This window comes from Azolla caroliniana, unplaced genomic scaffold, assembly GCF_043228905.1.
Source record: "Azolla caroliniana isolate FFs.n. ecotype wild unplaced genomic scaffold, voAzoCaro1.0.p SCAF_16, whole genome shotgun sequence".
Lineage (NCBI taxonomy): Eukaryota > Viridiplantae > Streptophyta > Polypodiopsida > Salviniales > Salviniaceae > Azolla > Azolla caroliniana.
Window position 1 is genome coordinate 17,866,674 of NW_028230451.1, and position 27,853 is coordinate 17,894,526.

General features: G+C 39.7%; 2 protein-coding genes across 2 annotated transcripts; both read right to left on the reverse strand.

The window, feature by feature from the left end:
• Positions 1-7,840: 7,840 nt before the first annotated feature.
• On the reverse strand, positions 7,841-9,518 carry LOC147854123 (uncharacterized). The gene has a single exon (XM_087331913.1). It carries the CDS (start codon positions 9,429-9,431, stop codon positions 8,718-8,720), a length of 714 nt encoding a protein of 237 aa, XP_087188039.1. The 5' UTR covers positions 9,432-9,518; the 3' UTR covers positions 7,841-8,717.
• A 1,925-nt stretch (positions 9,519-11,443) lies between these two features.
• LOC147854124 (GDSL esterase/lipase At3g26430-like) lies at positions 11,444-17,395 on the reverse strand. The gene is made up of 5 exons (XM_087332400.1): positions 17,143-17,395; positions 13,830-14,177; positions 13,020-13,435; positions 12,571-12,838; positions 11,444-11,963 (listed from the first exon to the last, which is right to left on the reverse strand). The coding sequence occupies exons 1-5, from the start codon at positions 17,393-17,395 to the stop codon at positions 11,689-11,691; spliced, it is 1,560 nt and encodes a 519-aa protein (XP_087188526.1). The 3' UTR covers positions 11,444-11,688.
• Between the last annotated feature and the right edge of the window lie 10,458 nt (positions 17,396-27,853).

The window sequence follows — 27,853 nt, forward strand, 5'->3', positions numbered from 1 at the left end:
AAGGTGATCGTCTAGCCTCCACATATGCTGCAGATTTCCACCTACTCACCGTCGATATCCCTTGGGATGATCAAGCATTGATGGAACAATTTTGTTATGGTTTACGCAACGATGTCAAGGATTTACTCTTGACCTTCCCCGAAGAACCAAAGTCATTAACAGAAGCAATCAGTCGCGCGGTGAGATGCGACAACCGTCTTTTCGAACGATGTTCAGAACGGCAATTCCAGATGCCAAGGGCAAGATTAGAGTCCACCTATGCCTCAATGGTAGCGAAACCTTTTCCAAGGGATTCATATAATGCATCTCCAACAAATACTCCGACTCCAATGGAAATCGACACCACACATCGTTACGGACCACTATCGTTACGGGCAAATCGACTATGTCTGTATTGCGGGGGACCAGGGCATATTGCAGTGAACTGTCCCCATCAACCAAAAAAGCAAGTAAATCAAAGAACCGCTAGTACTAATAGTACTAAACCCGAGTCTATTTCTCTAGGTGTGTCTGATAGTCCTATTAGCCCGAGCCTTTCAAACAAATTTGAAATCCTTAGTCCACTAGAAGAAGAGTTAAACGATTAAGTCCAGCCAAAATAGGAGTCGTTTGGTTGGACAACCCTAGATTTGTGCAGCCCATTAGTGGTTCCATTTCTTCTAAGCAAGTTAGCAATGTGTTCTTAGCTCAAGTAATGGTTAATACTAAAAGTACTCCTCCAATACATGTCTTAGCACTCTTAGATTCCGGAGTCAACTCTTGCTTCATGGATTGGAATTTTGCCCAAGCTCATCAGATATCCCTAAGAAAACTCTCGTGTCCAACCTATGTAGTAGTCATTGATGGTCGTCCCATCGCTTCTGGAAATATCATAGAAGAGTCAGAGCCCGTTAATATTGTCCTAGATAACTTTGTGTGTGTAATATCATTTAATATAATTAGTATCCTAGAACATCCCATTGTTTTGGGATTACCATGGTTTGAATTACATAACCCAACCATATATTGGAGAACAAGAGAAATCCGGTGTCAACAAACCCAAGGATGTACTAATAAGATTGCAACCATTTCGCTACATCAATTGCGTGAGGAAGGACGCAAGGAAGAAATGTTTCTCTTCGCAATATCAGTAAAACCCTCAAGCACCACTAAAGAGGTGTCCACCATTCAACTTCCAGAGAAGTATCTTCATTATGCTGATGTGTTCGATAAAGTACAAGCCAGTAAGCTTCCTCACCATCGACCGTATGATTGCCCCATCGATTTACAACCGGGAAAAGAGCCACCATGGGGACCAATCTACAATTTGTCACCAACCGAGTTGGAAGTCCTTCAAGTCTATATAGAGGAGAATTTGGCAAATGGTTTCATTCGGTATTCGAAATCTCCAGCCGGCGCACCCATTTTCTTCGTCAAGAAAAAAGATGGATCACTTCGTCTCGTTGTGGATTACTGTGGCTTGAATAAGGTCACAATCAGGAATAGGTATGCACTTCCCCTTATCTCAAGTCTTTTAGAACGGATCAATGGTGCAAGGTTCTTCACGAAGATCGACTTATGGGGAGCATATAACCTCGTAAGGATCTGACCAGGAGATGAATGGAAGACCGCGTTTCGCACCAGATATGGGCACTTCGAGTATATGGTCATGTCATTCGCCCTCACTAATGTGCCAGCGGTCTTCCAGCACATTACAAATGATATATTTTGAGATCTCTTGGATGTTTGTTTGATCATCTATTTCGATGATCTACTGGTCTATTCGAAGACCCAAGAAGAGCATGATTTTGATGTACTACTAGTACTAAAACAACTTCGAGAACATGGCCTTTATGCAAAGTTGGAAAAATGTAGTTTCGGGTGCAGTCTTCCAGCACATGGCAAATGATATATTCTGAGATCTCTTGGATGTTTGTTTGATCATCTATTTCGATGATCTACTGGTCTATTCGAAGACCCAAGAAGAGCATGATTCTGATGTACTGTTAGTACTAAAACGACTTCGAGAACATGGTCTTTATGCAAAACTGGAAAAATGTAGTTTTGTGTGCAACCAGGTGGAATTTCTAGGCTATGTCATCTCCGTGAAAGGCATCTCCATGGATCCAGCTAAGGTCAAAACGGTGGTAGAGTGGCAAACTCCGCATTCGTTGCGAGATGTGCAATGCTTTTTAGGCATTGCCAATTTTTACCGCAAGTTTATAAAGGATTACTCAAAGCTTATTTTGCCTCTTACACAACTTACTAAGAAGGGACAATTGTTCGTTTGGTCTGAGGAAGCAGACATGGCTTTTGAGAATCTTAAGAAGTCATTTACATCGTCTCCTATTCTAGCTCACGTTGATCCAGAAAAACCATTCATCATTGAAGCTGACGCATCGGATTTCGTATTGGCTAGCATTCTGTCACAACAAGCTAATGATGAAAAGCTACATCCTATGGCTTTCCACTCACGCAAGTTTGACGCCGCACCGAAATCAACTATGAAATTCATGATAAGGAGCTATTAGCAATAGTGGACTCTTTTACGCAATGGAGGCATTTTTTAGAGGGATCTTTTCATCAAGTCACTGTATTCAGTGATCACAAAAACCTTCCCTACTTTCAGAATACTCGTGTGTTAAATCGACGTCAAGCTCGGTGAGCTCAATTCCTCACTCTTTTCAACGTCAAAATCACATATCGTCCGGGAAAGCAACAAGGGAAGGCGGATGCATTATCACGGCGCTCGTATCTAGCACCGCATCCCGGCGAGTCGGCTTTCAATAACCAAAAGCAAGTAATCCTAGGACCGACACGACTGCAAGCAACACAGGTCTTTGGTATGCCCTTAGATTCCCACGTTATCGATACCATACGTGAGGACTTGAAGACAGATGCTTTCGCCCAAGATATTCTAGCACAAATTGATCCCTCTCGAGCATCTTGTTCACAGTTGCAACAACCAGGTATGGACTATCGACAATTCGAATGTCATGATGGATTACTATTCTTTAAGAAACTCTTATATGTTCCTAATGGTACTTGTCGCCTTCAAGTAGTCCAAAACCGTCATGACACATATACAACTGAGCATTTTGGTAGTACTAAAACATTAGATTTAGTACAACGATCATTCTAGTGGCCCCATATGCGACAGTTTGTCGAAGATTTTGTTTGAACTTGTGATACATGTTGCAAAGCAAAAATGCCAAGGCATCATCCATATTGTTTATTAGAATCATTACCAATTCCAAGCAAGCCATGGCAATCCATTGCTCTAGATTTCATCATAGATCTTACGGTCTCAAAGGGATTCGATGCGATCTTAACAGTAGTAGATCGATATACGAAAATGGCCCATTTCCTGCCATGTACTAAGAAAATCTCCCGTGAAGAAACCGCCAAAACTGTCATGCATGAAGTATGCTGGCATCATGGCCTTCCCGATAGTATCATCAGTGACCGTGGACCCCAGTTCGTCTCGAAGTTCTAGAATCACCTCTTTAAAATGCTTAAGGTCACTTGTAACCTCTCCTCTGGTGACTACCCGCAAACAGACGGCCAAGCAGAACGAACAACTCAAACGCTGGAGCAGTATCTTCGGTGTTTTCTAAGCTATCATCAAGATGACTAAGCGGATATTCTCCACTTCGCCCAATTTGCGTATAATAACTCTATCCACTCATCGACAAAGGTTACGCCATTTTATGCTTATATGGGTTGTCACCCCCGGTGGTGTGTATTTGAAACTCCAGAGTTACCCACAAATCCTTGCGCAAAGGATCGTTTTGAGCGGTTATGCAAGATACAAGCAGAAATATGTATTCATCTAAAACAAGCTCAACAAACACACAAGGTTTACATAGATCGTCGTCGGCTTCCATCTAGTTTTAACATTGGCAACCGAGTATGGCTACTATGACGACATGCGAGAAGTTGGATTATCAGCGATTAGGTCCTTTCCGTATTAACAGAAAAATTAATGATGTCGCTTTTCATCTCGATCTACCTCCACAACTTCGGATACATCCGATGTTTCATAGTTCTCTCCTAGAACCCTATCAAGACAGCACCATCCCATATCGTATTAAACAACATCCCAGTGTCATGATATGGCAATACTCGAACCCATAACCTTATATTACATAGGGCAAGCTCTTACCATTAGGCTATGTATTGTAATACAAAGGATATAATTTTCATTTAAGTTTTACTATAGAAAATTGATGTATAGTCCAGATTTCTTTGGAACATTCTAGAAACTTCAGGAGTACTCCTGAGAACACTATAAAATGAGGCACACGGCATTATTTTGAACCAAATCGGTTCAACACCAATCTTAAGCCTCTTAGCCGTCCTTGCATATTCTTCTCACATAAGATATCACTATCATCATCATTTTCTCTCTCTCGATCTCTCTCTCTCTCCTTCTCTCAAGTGTTCTACACCCTCTATTCCTCTTAGTACTAATATTCCTATCTTAGTACTAATTCATTCTCTGTCTCGGTATTATTCCTGACATGCATCTAATCAACAATGACTTCTGCATATTAATATGTAAACCTGATGTTAAGGCAAATAGCTTCCACACCTCCATAGCTTTGGCTATGCTACTAAAATGCGCCTTAAGAAACAAAAAAGAATCATCAGTCAATGCTTGAGCTATTAGTTGTTTCCCTGAGTGTAAAACAAATCTCAGTCTCTCTCTCTCTCTCTCTCTCTCTCTCTCTCTCGCTAAAATCACACAATTATATTAATTGCATGTAAAAAAACCCCCTATTACAACTTGTTAGTCATCTTTACATACATAGAGAGATACATATTCATAACATTACCATGAATATGTCTGTCAACATCCCCTAACCTTTCTTAGAAGACCAAATGATGAATGTGATGTCCAACTAACTTACATACTTGTTTCTCTTCATGATTAAATATGCTTGACATTTCCAACAATGAAAATTGCCATAAAAGGAACCCTTTCAATCTCAACACATAACGGTGTACTCCCCTTTGTTCATCAAATATAAAAGCATTTCGCATATGCCAAATAAACCAAAGCCCATAATACCTCAAATAATCCAAAATAATCTGAAAAGAAGGTGAAAGACATCCTAATTCCACTTGTGCAAAAGCTCATTTGAAAGGAGAAGGAATCACTCATGTCAAGGACATCCATATTGCATTAATAAATTTCCAAACCATCTTTGTAACAGGACATGAAATAAATCGATGTCGACTGTGCTCTACTTCCACCGTACAAAAGAAACAGAAACCATTAGCAATTTTCCTTTTGCATAAAGCATCACCCAATGGTAATCCACCAACCATAACCCTCCAAATAAACACCTTCGCTCTAAATGACAAATGTGAACACCAACTCTTCTGAAGTACATTCTTCCACCAAATTGTTGGCCTATGAAAAGACCATACCTTAATTACCCTATTTTCTAACCACATGTTTCCCAATAATTGTATGATAAACCTCATTCGTTGAAACCATACTTAAGTTGTTCCCCCCCACAAATGTCCAATCAAGATATAGAGAATCTTCATTCAAATGTGGCACATGCCCTTGCAACACTGATAATCCTTGTAATGTATCCCAAATGTGCCGATAATTGCATGGAATTCCAAATGTTGACCTAGCAGTACGAAAAGCCATCAACCTTCTTTGAGAAGTCAAAATTGCATCTTTTACTAATACCAATCCTAATCGAGCCATTCGATTAAATTGATGTTGCAAGGATTGTTTACTCTCCCAATCCAACAACCTTGATGTTGCCAAAATCTCTAGTTCTAGAGAATTTGCATGCTCTCTATGTGATGGGGGATCCCACTTGACAAATTCTAACACATTCTGCTAAGATGATAATAATTGATCAACAACCCAAGACATTGAACACTTCACTTGCCTTTTGGAATTAACTACATTCCACCTATGTGTTTCTACTCTTACTTTACCAGACTTGATGCCAATTCTCTCAATAAAGAAAATCACCATTTCGACCCATGGTTGTGTGTTTGCAAACATAGAAATGAGTAATGAAAACCTTCGAGCTACCATATGCTCATATACATTCAATAACGTTGCTCCCCCAAGCCTTTTTGGAGTACAAATATGATCCCATGCCAACCAAGAAATGCCATGTTTTGCTTTTTTCTCCCATAATAATGAACAAATGGATTGGGTTTAACCTTTTCAACAGCCTTCTTAGACCATGGCAACAAAGGAAGATAATAAGAAACCATGGGTATCATAATGGATTGCACAACTTTAACCCTTATATGAAAAGGCCATGACTGAGATCTCCAATAAATGAACTTATTTTCAATCTTTCTCGACACCCAATCAACTAGTTTAACATGTGAAACTTCTACTCCAATAGGGTAACCCAAGTGTCAAAAAATTTCCCCAGGATTAACAATCTTTCCTGACCAGCCAAGCTCCAATATATTTTGCTCCGTACATGAAATAAGAACCGATTTATGCATATTAATCTTTAATCCTGATGCAAGAGAAAACAATTCCCAAACCTTTGTAGTCTTTGTAACATTATTACATGTAGCTCCCAAAAACATAAAATGATCATCTGCTAGCACTTGAGCAATACACTGTCTACCAGATGGCAATCTTAACCCAACCAAATCTCCATCTGCCGTCATATTATGTGGCTTAACAAGTATAGAATGAGTAACAATAGTAAACAAAAGTGGACTAAGGGGGCACCCTTGTTTAACTGACCTTCGAACCGAAATAGGTTGTGTTACTCCTCCATTAAGCATGATATGTGACATTGAAGCATCCCCCAATGTATATATCAAATTTGACATACGATCACCAAACCCCATTCGATGCATCACTTGACATAAAAAAGACCAATTAACATGATCGTATGCCTTCTCTAGATCCAATTGCAACATCACAATCTCTTGTTTAGTTTCCATAGCAAAATCTATTGCCATCTGAACATTTAAAATATTATGCAAAATATCTTTGTTGGCCAAAAAACCATATTGAGCATTATGGATAATAGTTGGCAATACTTTATGTAATCTATTAGCCAAAATCTTTGTGAAAATCTCATAGATTCCTCCCATCAAAGATATAGGCCTCCATTGAGCAAAAGACACTGGAGATGGCACTTTAGGCAACAATTTTATTAAACCAATCTTCCAAGACTGTGGCATGTGCCCTGTGGACCAAACATTTTGGAATAGAATTGCAAAGGACCTCTTCAACTATGTATTATACTTCTTGAAGAATTCATTTGTTAAACCATCCCAACCAGGACTCTTACCATTCACAAGGTGAGAAATCACAGTTTCGACCTCAACCTTTGATATATCCGAATCCAAAACATTAGAAACCTCTATTGATACATGATTGGTAACTTCATTCAAGAACACCTCTCGAGCATAATTAACAGTGTCATCAACATGATTTTCTACATCTAACAATTGCTTATAATAATCCACACATTTTTTCACAATCATATGAGGATCCATAATCATCCTCCCATTTTCCTGTAATCGCACCACATTATACCTCGCATGTGATTCATGAAGGGCATGAAAGAATTTGTGTGATTGACAATTACAGTCATCCACTTCTTGTCTCAACTTATGTATTCTAACTTGTTGATAACTCTTAACTTTCATATCACATAACGAGATTGATAATATTTTGTGAATATCCAATAATTGCTCATCCATTGGCCAAAAACTTAGTAATGCATTACATCGTCCCAACAATGTAGCCAAAGCCTTTATTTTTCTTCGTCTCTTAAAGGCATTATACATTCCATAAAATCTAGATAGCTTTTGCACATTTACAACAAATACATCCCAAGCCTCGAACCCAACATCTTGAACATGTAAATTGAATTTCTCAATCAATTGACACGTGTAATCATGAAATACTTCATGGTCTAAAAAAGATGAATTAAACCGAAGAGGAGGCTGTCTTAAGAAATATTTAAATTGATCAACTAATTAATGCGCAAACTCAAACACTAATGGAAAATGATCTGAAAGAACCAAATCATATGAAATGGAAATATCCAAAATCTCTGGCAAGAAAGAATTAGTATGCATAATATACATACAATCTAACATGCTCCAAGTAGATGTGTATTGTGTTGATCGAAAAGTATAACCTGGCTCATCACCATGAATCCAAGGCCACACATCACAATGTATAACATCCATTTCTAATTTCTCCCAAGATTGAGTTTCAGATCTTTTCATTATAGAATGCATAGAAGTTGATTGTGCTTCCTCACAACAAACATTAAAATCCCCCATCAATATTTCTGCTTGACCTTGCTTAAGAAGCGAAGCCAAATTTTGCCACAATAACTTTCGTTTTTGAGATAGATTTGAAGCATATACACCAACCAACCACAAAATTTGGCCTTCATAAGAGATTTGTACAACTAAAAATCGACCAAAATCATCACTAAAGATAACTTGAGGACAAAACACATTTCTTATAAACATAACAACTCCTGAATAATCACCTTTCACTTTTCCTGAATAACATAGCATATAACCCTTAGTGTTAACCACCAAACCTGCATTTTTATGTTCTTTATGCTCCATGGCACATAAAACATCCCACTGATTGTGTAACAAAGCACTCCACACCTCATGCATCTTAAATCAGGAACAAATCCCTCTTACATTCCATGTTGTCACCTTCATATTTTAGCCTTTCCTTTAGATGAGGGAACCTATTTCTCCCTCTTAGTCAATGTATCTGCTAAATCTTGAAAAAAATCTCCTAAGATTGCAAACGAATTTTGATGGGAAGGGAATCCTGACCCACTTGATCTATTCCCTTTGTTACGTTGTACTTGAGTATGCTTATTCCAAGGGTTATGCAAATTCCCTTTACTATCAAATGATAATTTTTTAGGAAAATCAACTTGCTGACCCGAATTTTTACTACGCCCAAAAGAGCCTTGTTGTAATGGAAACTTCATACCCTCATTGGATTTATTCCCAGCGCCCTTTCCAAACCTATTCATTCTTCCAGAAACTACCGACCATGGACCCTCCCTATCTGACGAATTTGACCCTTTCTCAATCACAACTCCTCGTTCCTCAATATTCTCACAAATAGTCAAATCAGGATCCTTATCGTGTTGTACTTTTTCTTGAATATCCTCCACCACCTCATGATTCTCTAAAGTTTTACCAGTATGAGGACACTCTGCCATAAAATGTCCTAATTCTCCACAATGGAAACAATGGCCTACAAATGTACCCCATTTAAGTTTGAAATACATTGGTGGCATACCAATACAATCTATTTGTAGACAACCTGGTCTTTTTATAGCAGTATTCCAAAGAATACACATTCGATATCGATTCATTGCATTAGCATTAGGAGGAACCAAAATTTTCCCCAATTTCTCTATTGTTGAATGCAAAAGTGGCCACATAGTGGAATGCTTACATTCGACCTCCACCCATATCGGACAATCTTGTTTCAATAGATCTAAGTACTCAGTCAATGGTCTCCAAGGAACAACATGAACCAAACTGCCACCATAGAAAATTGGCAACCTGGCAAGTAATGTTTCTTTATTCTCACTTGAATTTAAGACCACCTCATAGAAACCACGAGGGCCAACATACACATCCTCTACACCGTTTGCATGCAAGACACCACGTAGCCATTGTTTGACCCAATGAAGGGCAGGTATTTTGCCAATAAAGAAAAGTATCACTCCTCTATCATAAAATGTTGAAAAGATGACAAATACGCTTTTGTATCCACCTCAACCTTAAAAATATCTTCCGCATCAAACTCTGAAGCAATTTTAGCGTTTTCTTTCATGCAATCCTCTATCAAAGCATTAGCCATGCATCTCAAATATTCCCAATGTGCATCATCTTTAAAGTTAACATCACTATGCATAGCATCAGCATCTGACATGTTAACCTCGTCTTCCACACGTTTGGGTCTTTTCATTGCATTGCTTACATCTTTATCAGTAATCTGCGGAACCATTGATGTTGACGTCCCTTGTATATCCATTGACATTGACATACTTGTATCGAAAGTAGGCAATAATAAAGACATACCAGGATTTATATTGTTTGTCATAGCCATTGCGTATAGACCACCATAGAATCAGGTCAATCTTGATAGGAAGCCCCCCAGAAGAGGATGAACTCTATCTCGACCGGCAGCCCTCAAAGCCCGCGACAATAATTTGAACATTGTGTCACACTCCGTACTCTGTTCGCAACGTGCTATATCTCTTTGGAAAGGTCTCCGAAAGGGCTTTCCAACAATTATTTGCACGTGTGATTCTGATATATAGAACAAAAGATATGAACAAAACAATCAACTACACTCCCTCATAACTCTTTCCTCTCTCTCTCTCTCTCTCTCTCTCTCTCTCTCTCTCTCTCTCTCTCTCTTTGCGGAACGGGGACAAATGTGGAGGCTCACACTTAACACATTATACTACACATGTTGCACCTAACTACAAAACCATATTCTTTGCGGAACGGGGAAATCGTACACATCGATACATGTTAGAGCTCATACCGTTATCTGCCATTTGAACCATTGCTTCCATGCAACTTAGCTCACATGCATTGCGATGTGAAACAGGGCGTTGGGGCACAAGTGATGAGAGTGGTTGGCTATGCACACTTTGCCCTAAACAAGTTCGCGAGTCTGAGTATCACACTTTGATACAATGCTCTGCCTTTGATCATATTCGACCATGCTTTCCACATCCCTTCGACCAAGCCTAATCCTTGCATGAATTCCTCTCACAACCACAATGTGCACTCTCGATTGCAACATTCATTGGTAAAGTTCTTGAACATCGAGAGTCACTACTCACTTTCACACGTATCATGTGAAATGTAATATTTTTGGTCTCATAGGTCATATTTGACCTCTGAAGACGATAATATAATCTCTCTCTCTCTCTCTCTCTCTCTCTCTCTCTCTCTCTCTCTCTGTCTCTCGTTGTACACATATAGCGCAACAACACAACTATCCACGTTATGTTTTTCTTACACACACAACACAATAGTTTTGCCCTAGTTTATTTATACTCATACACAGCATGAGTTATTTACAAAGACAACTATTGTTATAGTTAACTCTGTCAACTAATCGACTCCCGTGTCGATTGTCGGTCGGGCCGACTAGTCGACTCCTATGTCGACATTTTCTTTTCAACCAACTAGCCGACTCCTTTGTCGACATCTTCTTGCATTCAATTGTCGGTTCTCCTCCCATAGGAGGGACATATTCCTAACAATTGTATGGGGATGTTGTCCAAAAAAGAGATATGGTATGTCATCTAGTTTTGCAACACTTGAGAGGGTTTCCCTTGCACTATCACTATTTATGAAGTAGTAAAGATAGCAAGGGTTGTATTATCATCTTATTTTAATAACAAACATTGATTTACAAAGAAAAAAAAAAGAGAAAATGAGGGAAATAGTTATATTATAATAAAACGCCCTGATTATTACAATAGATGGTGGTGGACCTATAAAAGACCTCCACCAAGGTGGTTTCGTTAATAAACTAACTAGTAATAATATTATTATTATTTTCCATAATATTCTACTTATACATAATGGGTACACATTCAAACTCTCATATCACAAATTTCAGGTTGATAATGATGTGCACGCTTCAAGCTAATGTTGATGCCATGGTGATCATGCCCACGCTTCCAACGTTGATACATTAAGGTCGGTCAGTTGCCCTCGAGCAGCAGAAGTGTAAATGAAGTTTCCGTGCAGGAAGGTTTGGTTAAATACTTGGAAATTGAAGCTTTGTGTGAAATGAGAACCGTCCCATGAGATAAAGTTAACAGGATTCGGGCATACATACAATGATGTGGTTTCATTTGAGCAAAAGTATTCAGTATCACTATATCCAAATGGATATGTCGGTCCCGCTCCACAACAAGCATCGAGTGGATGAGTATATCCTGCAAATGTGTCACAATGATTGAGCCCCTCCACTTGTATGTATGTGTAAAACAAGGTCATAATGAAATCTTCGCGATTTAAAACTACTGTTAAGAGCTTTGTATGAATACGAATATGAATGCATGAAAGAGTATTCGTTTAAAAAAATAAAAAAGGAGCATTCATAAACTCCATTCTTTTTTAGTCTCCTAGATATAAAAAAGGGGATTTTGACAATAAAAAGGGGATATTTTACTTGAGGATAAAAAGGGAACTTAGACAGTAATAACAATTTTATATGTATGTAATGGATGTAAAACTTAAAAGTATTTGTTTTATTTTTAATAAAAAATAAAATGAAGGCTCATTAATTCTCCCGTTTTTAGAGTCCCAAATTTTGTGTATATTTTTATGTGACCTTAAAAATGGTACTCCATACTAATTATATTTCTATAATACATGTAAAAATAAATTCAATTTTCTTTAAATAATAAATAAATAAAGGTTCAAAACGAATGGTTTAATAATATTCTTTGGGCTATTTCGTGTGCTCTCGAATATTGCGAATATCACGAATATCATGCATGTGTCAACCTATGGTTGAGAGTTTTAAAACCTTTTACTTACCGAGATCTTGCGCATGGTCCATGACATATACATTGGCAGCGTATAAGTCGAGGAAGGTGTATGTTGCGTCGGGGTGTAGGTCACCGAGATCATTAACAAGCGCGAGTAGTTGCTCGGCATGAGCACGGGCGATCTCATTTTGAGGAGCAAGACAATTGTGGGAGTCTTTGGGGAAGTCCGGGTATAGGGCTAGAAAGGCGGGATGGCAACCTTGGGCCGGAACACCAACCAACAAGAAGTTCCTAGCCTGGCTTTCATTGTAAAGTGTCTATAAAGGATCAATCATGAAATCATGTTAGAAAAACCAATGTGGGTGATTTTCTTTTTTTAGTAACACTTTTATTACTAGTGGGAAATCTCAAAGTGAGGTGAAACCAATGTGAGTAATTAAGTTGAAGTTTAGTGTAAGGTGCAAGACAATGTGGGTAGACATATGTACAGCTACCTACCTCTACAGCAATCCGGATTTGATTCACAACTTGGGGCACTACTTGGGTGACTACATCTGTAGGTGCGAAATTATAAGTTCCAATGTAGGCCTTGTAGTCTAATCCACCTATTTGGATGACATAGAGGCCACCTCGGACAGCCTCTATGCTCGGGAGGGGCTTCTGATTCGAGAATCCATGGTTCCTCGCGGCTCGATCTGCCAACGAATCCATGGACGAAGACGAAGACGAAGAAGAAGAGCGGTTGAGAACTTCGTAGAGGAGATCGAGGTGCAATGAGATCTGGTGCGGTAGCGGGTAGTCCATAATGTGAAGATCAAGGGCAGTTCCACCAGGGATCGCATAATTCGCTCCGTGGCTGAAGTCGAGGAACACGTTGAGCCATGGGTTGATTGGCGGGAGGCCGACGTGCTCCGCTACAAACACATGGGTTTTTTTTTTTTTTATACACATGAGGAAGATTTAAAGATTGAATGCTTGATGAATTGTTAATGAACAAGAAAGAATTTATACACACACACACACACATATATATATATAGGAAGCTTTAAAGATTGAATGCTTGATGAATTGTTAATGAACAAGAAAGAATTTATACACACACACACACATATATATAGTAGTAGTAGTAGTAGTACCAAGATAGTCGCAGATGAGGACACGGCCATCGGTGAAGCGGCCATTTCATATATATATATATATATATATATAGGAAGCTTTAAAGATTGAATGCTTGATGAATTGTTAATGAACAAGAAAGAATTTATACACACACACACACACACATATATATAGTAGTAGTAGTAGTACCAAGATAGTCGCAGATGAGGACACGGCCATCGGTGAAGCGGCCATTTCCATGGCCGGGGAACGAGATCCCGAAGGGAAGCTCCCATGCCCTGGGTTTATTGCAGAATAAGCCGTTTCCGGTGTCTTCCAACGAGTCGCCGAACACGAACATGGCAGAAGCATTCCAAGTTATAGAGCCTCCATCATTTCCTCCTCCTCCTCCTCCTTCTACATGCTGAGGGTGAAGATGAGTGATGGTGCAAATCAAGACTGTTAAGATGAGGGTGTTGACATGTTGGGGAGCCCAGCACCATATTAACTGTGGTGCCCTCATTTTCTTCTTCTGTAGTTCTCTATTTTGCCTTCTTGCTAAAGTACTCTTTCTACTTCAACCCTCACTCTTTTGTACCTCTCTCACCCTTCCACTTCTCTCTTATATGAATGAAGGAAAAAATGAGAAGCATTGTGCTTTAAGAGTAAAGATTTTGTATGTAGTTATTAACATTATCTAAACAAATGTTTGTTGTTTTCTTGGTTGATCTTTTTGAGTATAACAACTTGGAACGAGACAAATTATTGGAAACCTGATATATATATATATATATATATCAGCCTTGTTTACAATTACTTAATGCATCTAAGTACATAATCTCTCTTTCTATTCTACCTTGGAAACATCTCCTCTCTCTTTTTATTTATCTTTCTATATTGTATTGTATTGTATTGCATCTGTTGTATATATTTTATGTACGGCTTGTGTGCATGCGTGTGTGTGTGTGTGTGTGTGTGTGTGTGTGTGTGTGTGTGTGTACATTCACATGTATGTTTATTTATGGATGCATTGTATTGTATTGTATTGCATATTTTGTATATATATATTGTATGTACGGGTTTTGTGTATGTATCTATGTTTGTACCGTAGTATTCTATACACCTGGATAAAGTGTGATCATGTCCGTAACATTTATTGTACTAACATGTATAGAACACGTTCAACATGCACATGTATAGAACACGCTCAACATGCACATGTATAGAACACGCTCAACATGCACATGTATAAAACACGCTCAACATGCGCATGTGTAGAACACATGCCCACACATTTAGCATTAAACTCAAACGCACATACACCACATGATCGTCACTATTCAACCTCATCGAGGTTCATAAATGTGAAGAACGAGCGAATCTAGGGCTTGGACGGCCCTGAACTCGTCTTGGGAATCTCGGATGATCAGGGCCGTCCAAGCACGGATAAGAAGAAAAGTAAATAAAAAGGAAAAAGGAAAAAGAAACTCAAAAAAGTTAAAGTAATCATGCACTCTCTCTCTCTCTCTCTCTCTTCGTAAATAATGGCTTTCATTACGAAAGAAAAATACACTACAAACTATAGAACCTTCTATCTATCGCGGGATCTAAAGAATACTACGACACCAAACTCAATGCCACCCTACACACCAAACTCTCTCTCTCTCTCTCTCTCTTTCTCTCTCTCCATGCTTCCTCTCGTGATTCTGTTTCTTATGGTGCACATCCACACTTTAATCAAATTCTATTTGTACAAGCAGGCCTCAATGGAGAAACATATCCATGACGCATATTCTTAGGTGTTGGTTATGATTGACATAATTATTGGATCTGTGTCTATTACTATGCAGAGTTAGTTTCTATAATTCTTCGTATTCGAGCGGTATATCGACCCACACTCCTTGCAAAACCGTAAGGCAAACCATAGATTGACCCATTCGTGATATTCGTAGTATTCGACATCCGTAATATTTGAGAATACGAAATGACCCCAAGAATATTACAGAACCATTCATTTATTTATTTATTTATTTATTATTATTTAAAAAAATAAATATTTTTACATCTATTATATAAAAATATTATTAGTGTGACGTCCCCTTTTTAATCTCAAGAGAGTAAAAAGTAGGGAATTAATGAACCTTTTATTAATTTTTTATTTTTATTGTTTTATTAAAAACAAAACAAATACTTTTAAGTTTTTTATCTATTATAAGAATACTATTAGTCTGAGATCCCCTTTTTAAAACGAGAAAAATACGAAATTTTATGGGAACCTTTTATTTATTCTACTTATTTACATATTTTTATTTATTTTTTTCTTTATTAAGAAATAAAAGAAATACACTCTTTTTTTTCCAAAATGAAGCTACTTCCCCATTAGTTAGGTAAGATTATTACAAAGAGACTGTACAAGGAGGCTTAAGCATAGAACGGGGAATCCCCCTCCGCTCAAGTCCTAGAAATCGAGACTAGTTACAACGCCTTTCGGACGGACTACTTAGTGTAAGTACCAATAGCTAAAACAATGCCCTGTATTGATGACTAGTACGAGACAACTCTTGGGGCCGACAACAGAGGGAGGGTGGTAAGTGAGTCAGAAACAGCCAACGTGGGGGTTGGTAGTTCCACCTCGGGCCACTTCCTCCTAGTGTCACCATAGGCGTGTTCCGCCATTTCTGCCAAAAACGCAAACGGACAGTATCCACGTCAGAGGAGTGGCTGCAAACCTCGTCCAATTGCCCTCGTAGGCAGCTAATAAGCACAAACCATATGTCCATGATCACTTCCTCCGGGGGTCACACCAAATCCTGGAAGACCTTTAGGCAACGCGCTTTCCATACGTACCACACGGTGAAGCCTACGATCAGCATCCAAATGTTCGGGAACCTAGGGGATGCGAACTGCAAGCCTTTCTCAAATCGAATCTTGGAGATTTTTCCTTGCATGCATACATAGCACCAACTATCCGCATTGAAGGCGTCCATCCACCTATCACTAGAATGATCAAGCCATGCCGCAACACTCCACGCTGTTGTTCCTTCCACTTCACATGCCGCAAGGAGGCGAGTCACCCTATCCCATACCTTTTGAGCATGAGGGCAATCCCATAGACAATGCCTCAGAGTCTCAATAGGTGAATGGCAAAGTGGGCAGCCTAACGGGCCGCCACGTTTACCTAGCCATTCGCCAACTGGAACCACATTATGCTCGATTTGCCACCAAAAAAACTTTATCTTTTCCGGCAAGTGGAGACGCCAGAGACCCTTCCAAAAGGTACTAAGCACCTCATCCGGGATGCCCAATGTACGCCAACCATTGCGAAGGGGGCCGTGTAGCTGCAGTTGAAAGGCTCGACCTAGTTTAGTGTTGTACTCAAAGAAATGGTGAAATCTACCATCATGTTTCCACCTGAAATCCCCTGGGTCCCATTCTAGTTCGACGAGGGGACGACAACCATACACCCATAACTTCCAATGGGGTTCCACCTTAGCAACATCCGGGTCTGTCTTCCAGATGTTACCAACCTGTGCCACCACGCGGATAGGGTGCCAAGAGCCCCTACTCTGACTCTCCCCAAAAATCCTATCTCTTCCCGATCCGCTCACGCCCTTCAGTGCCTTAACCCTTCCAGCCTCATCAAAGAGACCGAACCAAGCATCTTCTCTCACCTCCCCCACCGGAACCCTATCAACTGCATCAGCTAGCAATCTCCGCATTTTCATGGCTCCCTTGAGGGGAGGGGATGGGACCTCCTGGGCTCCTCCTAAAGCCATCGTGCGTCTCCAATCATCTAAAGAGTGAAGTCCTGTTTGCGCCAGCTTTCCCCATGCTAGGCCCTTAAGTTGGCCTAACATCATGTTGTCACGTGTTCGCACCTGAGGGTTCCAAAATAATGGTTGTCTAGACCACTCGGTTAGTGTCGCCGGCGTGTGTTTGACCAAATGATGTCGTACGTGACACCATGCCCGCAAGATGGAGTTTGTGACCCTCTCCTCCGGAAGACAAGCCATCTTGGGTGGGACGCCGCTCGTGCAACACCAATTCAAGGAGTCGGGCCAAGGCCTGCCATACTTGGGAGTCCCTGCCTGCAGCCTATTGCGGAGTAGAACCTTCCAACACCCCTTACCTGGCAGGAGGCAATGAACCACCATTTTGGCTAGCAATGCTCGACTCTACATTAAGGGGTCGATGAGGCCAAGCCCCCCTTTGGCCCGCGGTTGTGTTAACCAATGCCATGACACTTTGGCAGCAGCCATCGAGTTGTCCTTTCCTGACCATATAAACCCCATGATGGTAGCCTTAACTGCGCGCAAGCCTGAAGGGTCCATAATCCAGCACGAGACTGAGTGCCACATGGTGGCGAGCATCACTTGGTTCGCAATAAGAACCCTCCCAGCAAAGGATAGTTTAGACCTGCTCCATTGGTTCATCTTCTTGCTTAGTTTGGCTTGCACATGTGACAATTGCGCTCCCTTGGGGATTGCCCTCCCCATCGTAAATCCGAGGTACTTGAATGTCGTCCCGTCAGGGACCCATGCAAAATCAGCATGGGGATGCCACCTTGGCTTCTCTTGTTCATTGAACCAGAGGCCTTGGGTTTTATCCCAATTGATCTTGGCACCGGCAGCCTGACAAAAGTCTTCAACAAGATGTTCAGCTCGTTGTAGATTTGCATCATCACCCTGCAAAAAAAGGATCGTATCGTCGGCATATTCAGATAATAGAAGATCCTCAGTCGCATTGGGGATGGGCAATCCCCTTAGTCCGTTGCTTGGTGCTTGTAAGAAGGCTGAGAAAGCCTCGGTTACAAAGAGATAGAGATATGGGGCTAGGGGACAGCCTTGCCTCACTGAGCGATGTAGTTGGAAGGTGGGGCCCCTTGCACCAGCTACCAACACGCTACTAGTAGCAGTCCGATAGAGTGCAGAAGTGCAATTCCTCCATTGCAGGGGAAGGCCCATAGCTCTCATCACTCTTTCCAGAAAGGGCCATAACACCCTGTCGTAGGCCTTCTCAAAGTCTAACATTAGAATAGCCGAGCTCAATGCGGTGCTATCTGCCAATGCCATAACTTCCCAGAGAAGCAGCACATTGTCAAAGATACACCTACCTTTGATAAACCCTGTTTGATTTTCATGTATGATGTCCGGTAGGAAGCTTGTTATTCGCCTAGCTAGGACTTTTGCGAGTATCTTGTATATCGTGTTAAGGATCGTGATTGGGCGCCATTGGCGTAGCTCGAGGCTTCGCCCTGCCGCTTTAGGGATGAGATAGATCATTCCCTCCGCTAGTCCAGTTGGCATCGCTCCTGAGGACCAAATCTCTTGAATCCCAGCTTCCACTATCGGGATAACGGTTTCCCAATGAATCTCAAAAAAATCTCGTGAGAGACCATCAGGACCGGGGCATGCTCCTCTCAGCAAATCCCGAAGTGCCTCCGAGAGTTCTAATCGAGAAATGGGGTTATCAAGCACAACTTCCATCTCTTGGGTGACCTTGGGGTGAATGCAAGCCATCACTCTCTCAACCAGCTCCGAGTTTTGCTGCATATGCATAGGTGTGAGCAGGTCGCGATAGTATTGGGTTGCCATATGCAGAATCTCATCCTTGTCCTCCGTTATTGAGCCGTCTGTTTTGCACAGCCCTTGTATATGTCCACCACCACCCTTGGGTGCCCTGGAGTGAAAGAAATGACGGTTGACCTTGTCGTCTGTTCTAGCCCACCATGTTGCGGCCCTGCGAAATAGCATGCGGTTCTTCTCCAACGTCCTGTCCCGCAGCTTCAACTTTGCTTCCCCCAACTTAGCTCTCGACCAATTGCAACTAGGGTCTGCTTGTAGCAAACGTTGCGCGGCCGCAACGGACTTTCGCAATTTTGTTTCAATGGCTCTAGCCTGTTGGAGGGCCACCTTGGTTTCCTGTTGTAAAAAGGAGGAGAGGGCCAGTTTCTTCTGCAAATCCTCACTGGTCGATTCACTTACACTGGTCCCTCGCCATATGCTCTGTAACCCTGCTTTCACCTTCATGATCTTTGTGGGGATTTTCATAGTGAGACTCCCCTTGCTACCGCGCGGTGGGTTAAGGTCTAGTCTCATCGGCTGGTGATCCGAGAAGGTAAGACCTGCCAAGATAACGAAGGAGCCCCCCAGCTCTTCAAGGGACGAGCTTTTGTATATTCGGTCTAGCCGCGCAAGACTACCACCCCTAGAAGTCACTGTAGCGCGGGAGAAGTGTAGCGAATGTGAGCATCTCCTAAGGGAAGATCCCCATGTATCCTTCACCCCAATTTTCCCAATTAGGAAAGCCTAGGAGTCCAACTCCGCACCATGAAGCGGGCTTTGGGTCCCCCCTTTCCTATCTCCCAGATGCTCAGTCATGTTCTATATCTATTCTAAACATATTATTAGTGTGAGGTCCCCTTTTTAATGTGAGATAAAAATATGAAATTTATGGGTACCTTTTATTTATTTTATTTTTTTACATGTTTTTTATTTTTTTATTGTTTTATTGAAAAATAAAACAAATAATTTAACTTTTATATCTATTCTAAAAGTATTATTAGTGTGAGGTCCCCTTTTAATAATAGATAAAAATATCAATTTTTTGTGGGAGAGTAAAAAGTGGGGAACTAATGAACCTTTTATTTATTATTATTTATTAAAAATAAAATAGCTTTCAAGTTTTTTATCTATATTATAAAAATATTATTTAATGTAAGTTTCCTTTTTAATGTGAAGTTAAATATCTCCTATTTAATGTGAAAGTCTCTTTGTTATATGATATATTTAAAAACTAAAAAGTATGAACTCTTTTTTTTTATTACGAATATTTTTTTCATGCATTCTTATGCGTATTCGTATGCATTCGTTCGGTAACCCCCACGAATGTGAATATGTCAATCTATGGAGCCTAGAAGTATGTTAGTTAGTGTTTATTACTATCTGTTTATTAATTTTAGGCCAAATGCATATATTTAGTAGCAACGGGCACGGTTTCGGCTCAAACCTAACCGAACCGTAACGGTTTATTGGTTCAAATATAAATAAACCGTTTGGTTTGGTTTCAAATATTATGATCCGGTTTGGTTTCGGTTCGATTCGATTTTGAATTTCATGGTTTAGCGGTTTTTCGGTTTCGGTTCGGTTTGGTTTTGAATTTCACGGTTTAGCAGTTTCAGCTTATGTGGTTTGGTTTTAAGGTTTAAAAGTTTTGAAGGTTTATTGATTTATAGGTTTGGTTTGGTTTTGAATTTCACGGTTTAACTGTTTCAGCTTATGTGGTTTGGTTTTAAGGTTTAAAAGTTTTGAAGGTTTATTGGTTTATAGGTTTGGTTTGGTTTTGAATTTCACAGTTTAACTGTTTCAGCTTATGTGGTTTGGTTTTAAGGTTTAAAAGTTTTGAAGGTTTAAAGATTTAAAGGTTTATAGGTTTATAGGTTTATCGGGTTATAGGTTTGGTTTGGTTTTGATTTATGATAAACCTATTTGGTTTGATTCTAAATTTTTCATAAATGGTTTGGTTTAAATGGCTTCATAAGAATTTAAACAGTTTGGTTTGGTTTTTAATATAAATAAATGGTTTGGTTTGGTTTGGTTTCAAGGCCAAGAAACCGAACCGAACCGCGCCCATTGCTAATATTTAATTTGATACCAATGTGCTTGTACTGGCCTAACTATGCTTGAGTCTTAAGACCTTTTAGCTGAATATATATATATATATATATATGCAGCTTTCGAGTATCATTGTTGAGAACATGTATATAACAGATATAAGATATCTAGCTCATCATGGAAAACTTGGAAGTTCCTTATACGTTGACCCCCCTACATCCATCAATACAAATTTGTTAACGATAAGTTACATGGTGGATGAATGTCTTGCACAATCTAAACATGATCTGGTCCTTACAAATTTTTTCGAATGCATACGATATTTAGGGCATAATTATGGACCACATTATAAAACCCCCACAATTCATTCTTTGTTTGGGTGATATGAGCACATATTACATAATGCTCTCAAAAAGCATCCTTCCGGGCTTCACATATAATATGAATCAATGCATGATTTAAACATTAACAGATTGTGTACCTGTCAAATAAATCCTTTCAGGTAATTAGACAAGGCCATACTATATTTATCTCATGCAAATGACCATATTATATGTATCTCAAGTCATAATATTACATGTATCTCAAACCATAAACATCACTAGATCTGAGATGCATCATTTCAAAACAGTAAAACATGACCATATTCCACAAAATCTTATCTCAAAACCATAAACATCACTAGATCTGAGATGCATCATTTCAAAACAGTAAAACATGACCATATTCCACAAAATCTTATCTCAAAACCATAAACATCACTAGATCTGAGATGCATCATTTCAAAACAGTAAAACATGACCATATGCCACCAAAATCTTATCTCAAAACCATAAACATCACTAGATCTGAGATGCATCATTTCAAAACACTAAAACATGACCATATTCCACAAAATCTTATCTCAAACCATAAACATCACTAGATCTAAGATGCATCATTTCAAAACAGTAAAACATGACCATATTCCACCAAAATCTTATCTCAAAACCATAAACATCACTAGATCTGAGATGCATCATTTCAAAACACTAAAACATGACCATATTCCACCAAAATCTTGAAAAGCCTCATTGTAGAAAATCATACACGACCACATTACACAAATCCCCAATGCATCATTGCATAAAACCATACATGACCACACAAACACAGATAGATATATTCAAAAGTGAAGAAAAGTTAAAGTAAATTTGCCATTTAACGCATATGTGGTCACTCTTTGGAATCGATACCTCACTGTTTTTGGAATTGTGCAGAGGCAATCAGCATTTGGGGTCGAAGTCTCAGGATAGTGGCAGCATGCGGGGTGAATGGGAGAGTTGTGTGGGGGTCCTTACAGGGTTTGAAACTAACTAAGGAAGGTTGGGTGGAACAATTAAATCCACATGGTCATGGTTTTATATTGCAGGGCGGCAGTGTATTCAAAAGTGTGGGAGTAGAACCTGGTACAAACTCTGGTTTTTTTGAGGAGATATGGATGTTGGTGGCATGCTTCTCGGTCTGGCACATTTGGACCAGACGATGTATGCTGGTTTTTCAGCAACGAAAACTCCCAAGCGGTGAGGTGTTGCTAAACATTTGGTTCGAGCTGGTATCTTGGCTGCGCGGACAGTACAACTCAATTGAAGGGAACTCGGATGCAGCAGACAGGGCTCGCTCAAAGTTTTTGCTGAAATGGGGTCGCTCTCCTATGATGGTTAATTCAGCGTCTGGTCCTAAATGGAATTACCAAGCACCAAGATGGCTGTTTCCGCCATTGGCTTCGTTGTGAATATGTGGTCACCATGGTGGTCACTATGTAAAAAGAGGCAGTGGGTTACTCTTGTTGTAAATAGTTAGGTGAGGATTATGCTGTTTTGATTATGGCTGTTCTTCGATGTAATTCTTTTGCTAACTAATGGGAAGTAGTGTTTTTTTTGGAAAAAAAAAAACCATTTACATAACACTGAGAAGATACAATATGGGAGATTGTGTATTTATAGAAGTTGAAATTGAAGATGCACTACTCAATTTTTTGTATTTCCAGAAGTTGAAATCTTCTCATGTCCATGAACCCTACAAAAGGCACCAAACAAGGTTACCATTCAACAATGTACAAATATGAAAGCGGCAAATAAGAAACAATTATCGATTTAGGAATGAGAATCAAACCTGGCAAAACTGAATTTAGACCAAAGTCTGAGCAAATCTGTTTGAACAAATGTGCCTGCTATCTTCAATTTTAAGTTTCCCCCTCAGTATTATATATGCTAGTTAAATGTTAGTGACGATTATCTTAAATCATATCTTTGGAGGTGCCAAGCAAATGAAACCATTTGTTCATGGAGGCTTGTTAAATGTTAGTTAAGATGATCTCAAATCATATTTTCTGTATGTAGGTCAACAAAATGAGAAGTCCAAGCTAAGAAATGAGATGATGAAAACATAAGAATGAAAACAGAGAAAAAAAAAACAGAAATCATAGAGATGATGACATTGGAGATTGCTGTCATCATTGTGAGTAGCCAGCCATATGAGGATAAAAACAGAGAAAAAACAGAAATGATAGAGATGATAACATTAGAGATAGAAAAACAAAAAAAAAACAAAAAAAAAGAAAGAAAGAAAGAAGAAGCATAAAGACATATGAGGAAAAACAAAAAAAAAATTAGAGAAAGAAAAAGAGAAATGTTGTATTTGCATACCACCACATTTTGAGGTCTAATAGAAACGAGGAACTTACCACAAGATCCTGTGCACGAATCTTAACAATCAGCAACGGTTTGGTTCGGCTTAAACGGTTTCAATCGACAACTGTTTGGTTCGGTTCGGTTTAAACGGTTTGAAACTGTGGTAAATTTAGTTTGGTGGTTTTTTAATTTTTAATTTTTAATTTTAATTTGTTTTTTAAAACTTTTGTTGTTAAACAACCTTTTCATGTTAAAGCCTAATTCTCACATTTTAGGAAAAATCTTTAAAATTTTGAAAAACTAAAATTTTGAAATAATGAGAAATTTTAATATTTTAAATTCTAAAATTTAAAACTTGAATTTTGACCTAAATTGAAAACCGAAACTGAACAGCGAAACCGTGGTTTTAGCGTTTTAATGGTTTAACTATTTCGATTTTTACCTAACGGTTTCATGGTTCGGTTCAGGTTTCAAAAAAATTTAACGGTTTCATTTGGGCACTCTCGAACCGAACCGAACCATTGCCGATTGTTATAAATGATAACATCAACATTCGTGGTCCATAATATAATTTGCAACCCATAAGTATGCATGTATATATTTATAACCATGCATAGATGAATATCATTGTAACTATATTGGGAACTCTACCATATGCTCATGAGTAGCGATTGCACCACGGCATGGAAGAGACTACGGGAGCCAAGACCACAAACACCCATCGAAGATCCCGAAACTTGGCACACATATACAGAGAGACTTTACCAAATCCCAAACCAACCACCCATTCCAATGCCTTCCACACCCCGGCCTACCATGGGGACACTTTTCACGACCTCTAGGGTCGTGAACGTCATAAAGAAATTACAACATAGGAAGTCCATGGACCACACAGGATTGCGAGCAGAACACATTATATATGCGAGAGAGTGCCTAGCTCCCTTGCTAACTCTAATCTTCAATCGTGCCCTTGCGGAGGGTTTTCCACCACAGTGGACTATGAATACAGTGGCCCCCATACATAAAGGGGGGGACCCCATGGACCCAAATACATATAGGACCATTGTGATAGGCCATACCCTTGCTAAGTTATATGGTGCAGTATGGAAGCAGAGCTTAGCGACTATATGGAGACCCTAAACCTTCGTGCACCTAAACAAGCTGGCTTTAGACGAGCCTTCTCCACTATTGATCATATCTTCACACTTAGATGCCTAATTGACCAAACTAAGGCTCGCAAGAAGAAATTATATTGTTGTTTTGTGGACTTCCGCAAAGCCTTTGACACAGTCCCTAGAGAGCGGTTGTTTGATAGACTTAAAAGCTTGAGGATATCAGATGATATGGTATGGGCCATCTACGCACTATATGAACAAGTGTTCGGGTGTGTCTGATGCCCAGGTGGCCTATCTAATCGTTTCACTAGCACTATTGGTGTAAAACAAGGTTGCCCCCTATCACCGACGCTTTTTGGGATCTACATTGATGAGATCACAGATTTTATTGCTCGTGAGGGAGGCACTGGAGTGGTCCTTGGGGATACGCAGGTTCGTATCTTGCTCTATGCGGATGACATAGTTTTGCTCTCTGAATCCGAACACGACCTACAGAGGCACCTTAATGCCTTAGATGACTTTTGTGTACAACGAGGATTGGTAGTGAATCTGGGGAAACCAAAAGTCCTTATCTTCCACACATCGGCCCAAGTTAGAGCTAAGTGTCACCTAACTATCTCCCATAGCCCAGTCGAGGTGGTTGGATCGTACGTCTATCTCGGAGTCACTTTTAGTGCCCGCTCAGGTAAATTTTCGATGACACAGGCAGCAAAGGATAGACTCACGAGAGGACATGCATCCCTCTCACTCCTAGAGAGACAATGCCACCAAGCACACTTTCAAGAGCCACGGACTAAAGGGTGGCTCTTTGACTCATTAGTGACCCCCTCCCTCATGTATGCATCAGCGGTTTGGGCTCCAGGATTACCATCCTTCATGTGGACGCAATTAGAGAGACCATTGGTGATGATGCTATCACGCCAACTCCGAAGCAAATCGACTGTACCACATGACATTATTAGGGCTGAGTTCACGTTACCCCCAATGCTAGTAGAGGCACTTTTTCAACTTGTAGTCTTCATTGATAGGATACATAGCCAACCACATGATAGAATATCTCATCAAGCCTTTAAGGCCTCTCAATCATTGTATGAGTCCGGCTATACTAGCTCATGGTATGGCATGATGGTGAGTTGGCTTCTTGCGAATGGTCTAGACATTAATAACCTACCTCCCCTTAGGTACAACCACACGAGTGATAACACCTTAATCTCTCATGAGAACCGCAATAAAGTAATACGCCAAGAAATATGGCAAATTTACACTCGGTGTAAATGGATCACCCCACTAGAGCCACTCCCATCTAAAATGTCGTACTATAAGAAACACTTCATGCACTTCTCTGAGTTAGGTTTTATCACGCAGCCAAAATATCTAGATGTATTCTTACCACATGCACTAAGGGTTGCCATTGGACAACTTAGAATATCATCTCACCAACTTGAGATTGAAAATGGCCGTACTAGTGGAGTCCCTAGGGAGGAAAGGATATGTAGGTTATGTCACATAGAGATAGAGGATGAGTACCACTTTACATGCAAGTGTCCAACCTATGCCGAGATAAGGGCAAAATACCAAGACATACTTGGTCCGTCTCCCACCCTCCCCAAACTATTAGATACTCTAGATATAAAGAAATTAGGCAAATACATTCTAGAGCTAAAACAACACAGAGAGAATAAGTTACAAAATGTTGACAATAATGTTGCTAATGATCACGAACATGTAACAAATGAAGTTTTTCAGGAACCTGAGGAGACAACGAATGCCGACACACTTGCACCACTCGGCCTTTCCATTGATGAGGCAGAAAACCAGAGAAGAACCAGACGTCCTCGGGTGCCGGGTTTCAAAGCAACTCGACGTGATGTGGAAGCAATATTGAAAATAAGGGAACGTGAGCTACACCGCCTAGAAGCCATGGCTAGGGCACTCTCTACATTGGAACCCACATCAAGACCCTTTGACCCCCCACTTCTTTTCGAGAGGCTTGGGTGGAAATAAAATTAGGCTTAGTGTATAGTCACTTTCGAGTATACTATGTATTGTACACTACTAGAACTCTTTTAGTTTAAGTTCTATTTTTTACTTAATTTTATTTTAGTTATGATGACTGGATAAATACTCTTTTGTTGTAAACCAATTGTCTCATGGGCCAAATTTGGCCTTAGAAGACGTTAATATATCTTTCTTTCTACCTCCATGAGCTCAGGTATGTACTCTATCTACCTCATGAGATCACTTATGTGTATGCGTATGTTCTATACATGTGCATATGTATGTATTATTCAAGTATGGCATGTGTGTTATGTGTGTGTGTGTGTGCGTGTATGTTCTATATATGTGTACATGTATTTATTGTATTGCATGTACTATATATATGCATTGTATGTATGACATGTGTGTATGTATGTCCATATTGTATTGCATTGCATGTGTTGTATGTATTGTATATATGGCATGTGTGTAAGTTTGGATGTGTATATTGGATCCATTATGTGTTGAATGAATATATGTATGTACATGTATAAATGTACATATGTATGTGCATCTCAATATTGGAATCAACAAGGTATTAATCCCCAATTCCTTGCAAAATTGTAGGATATCTTATGGGCAAGAAAACTATCACACAAAATATTACATGTACAATGTTAGTTGTACATCGGGCCTTGCCGGCTGGCACATGGTTGCATAGGATGGGAGTATCTTTTGGTTGTACTCAATGTCATTTACAAACAGAAACTCAAAAACATTGTTTATGGGAATGCATTGAGTCTCAACCGATATGACAATGTCTCCTTAGAATTTCTGCTAATTATTTCCCCCCATTG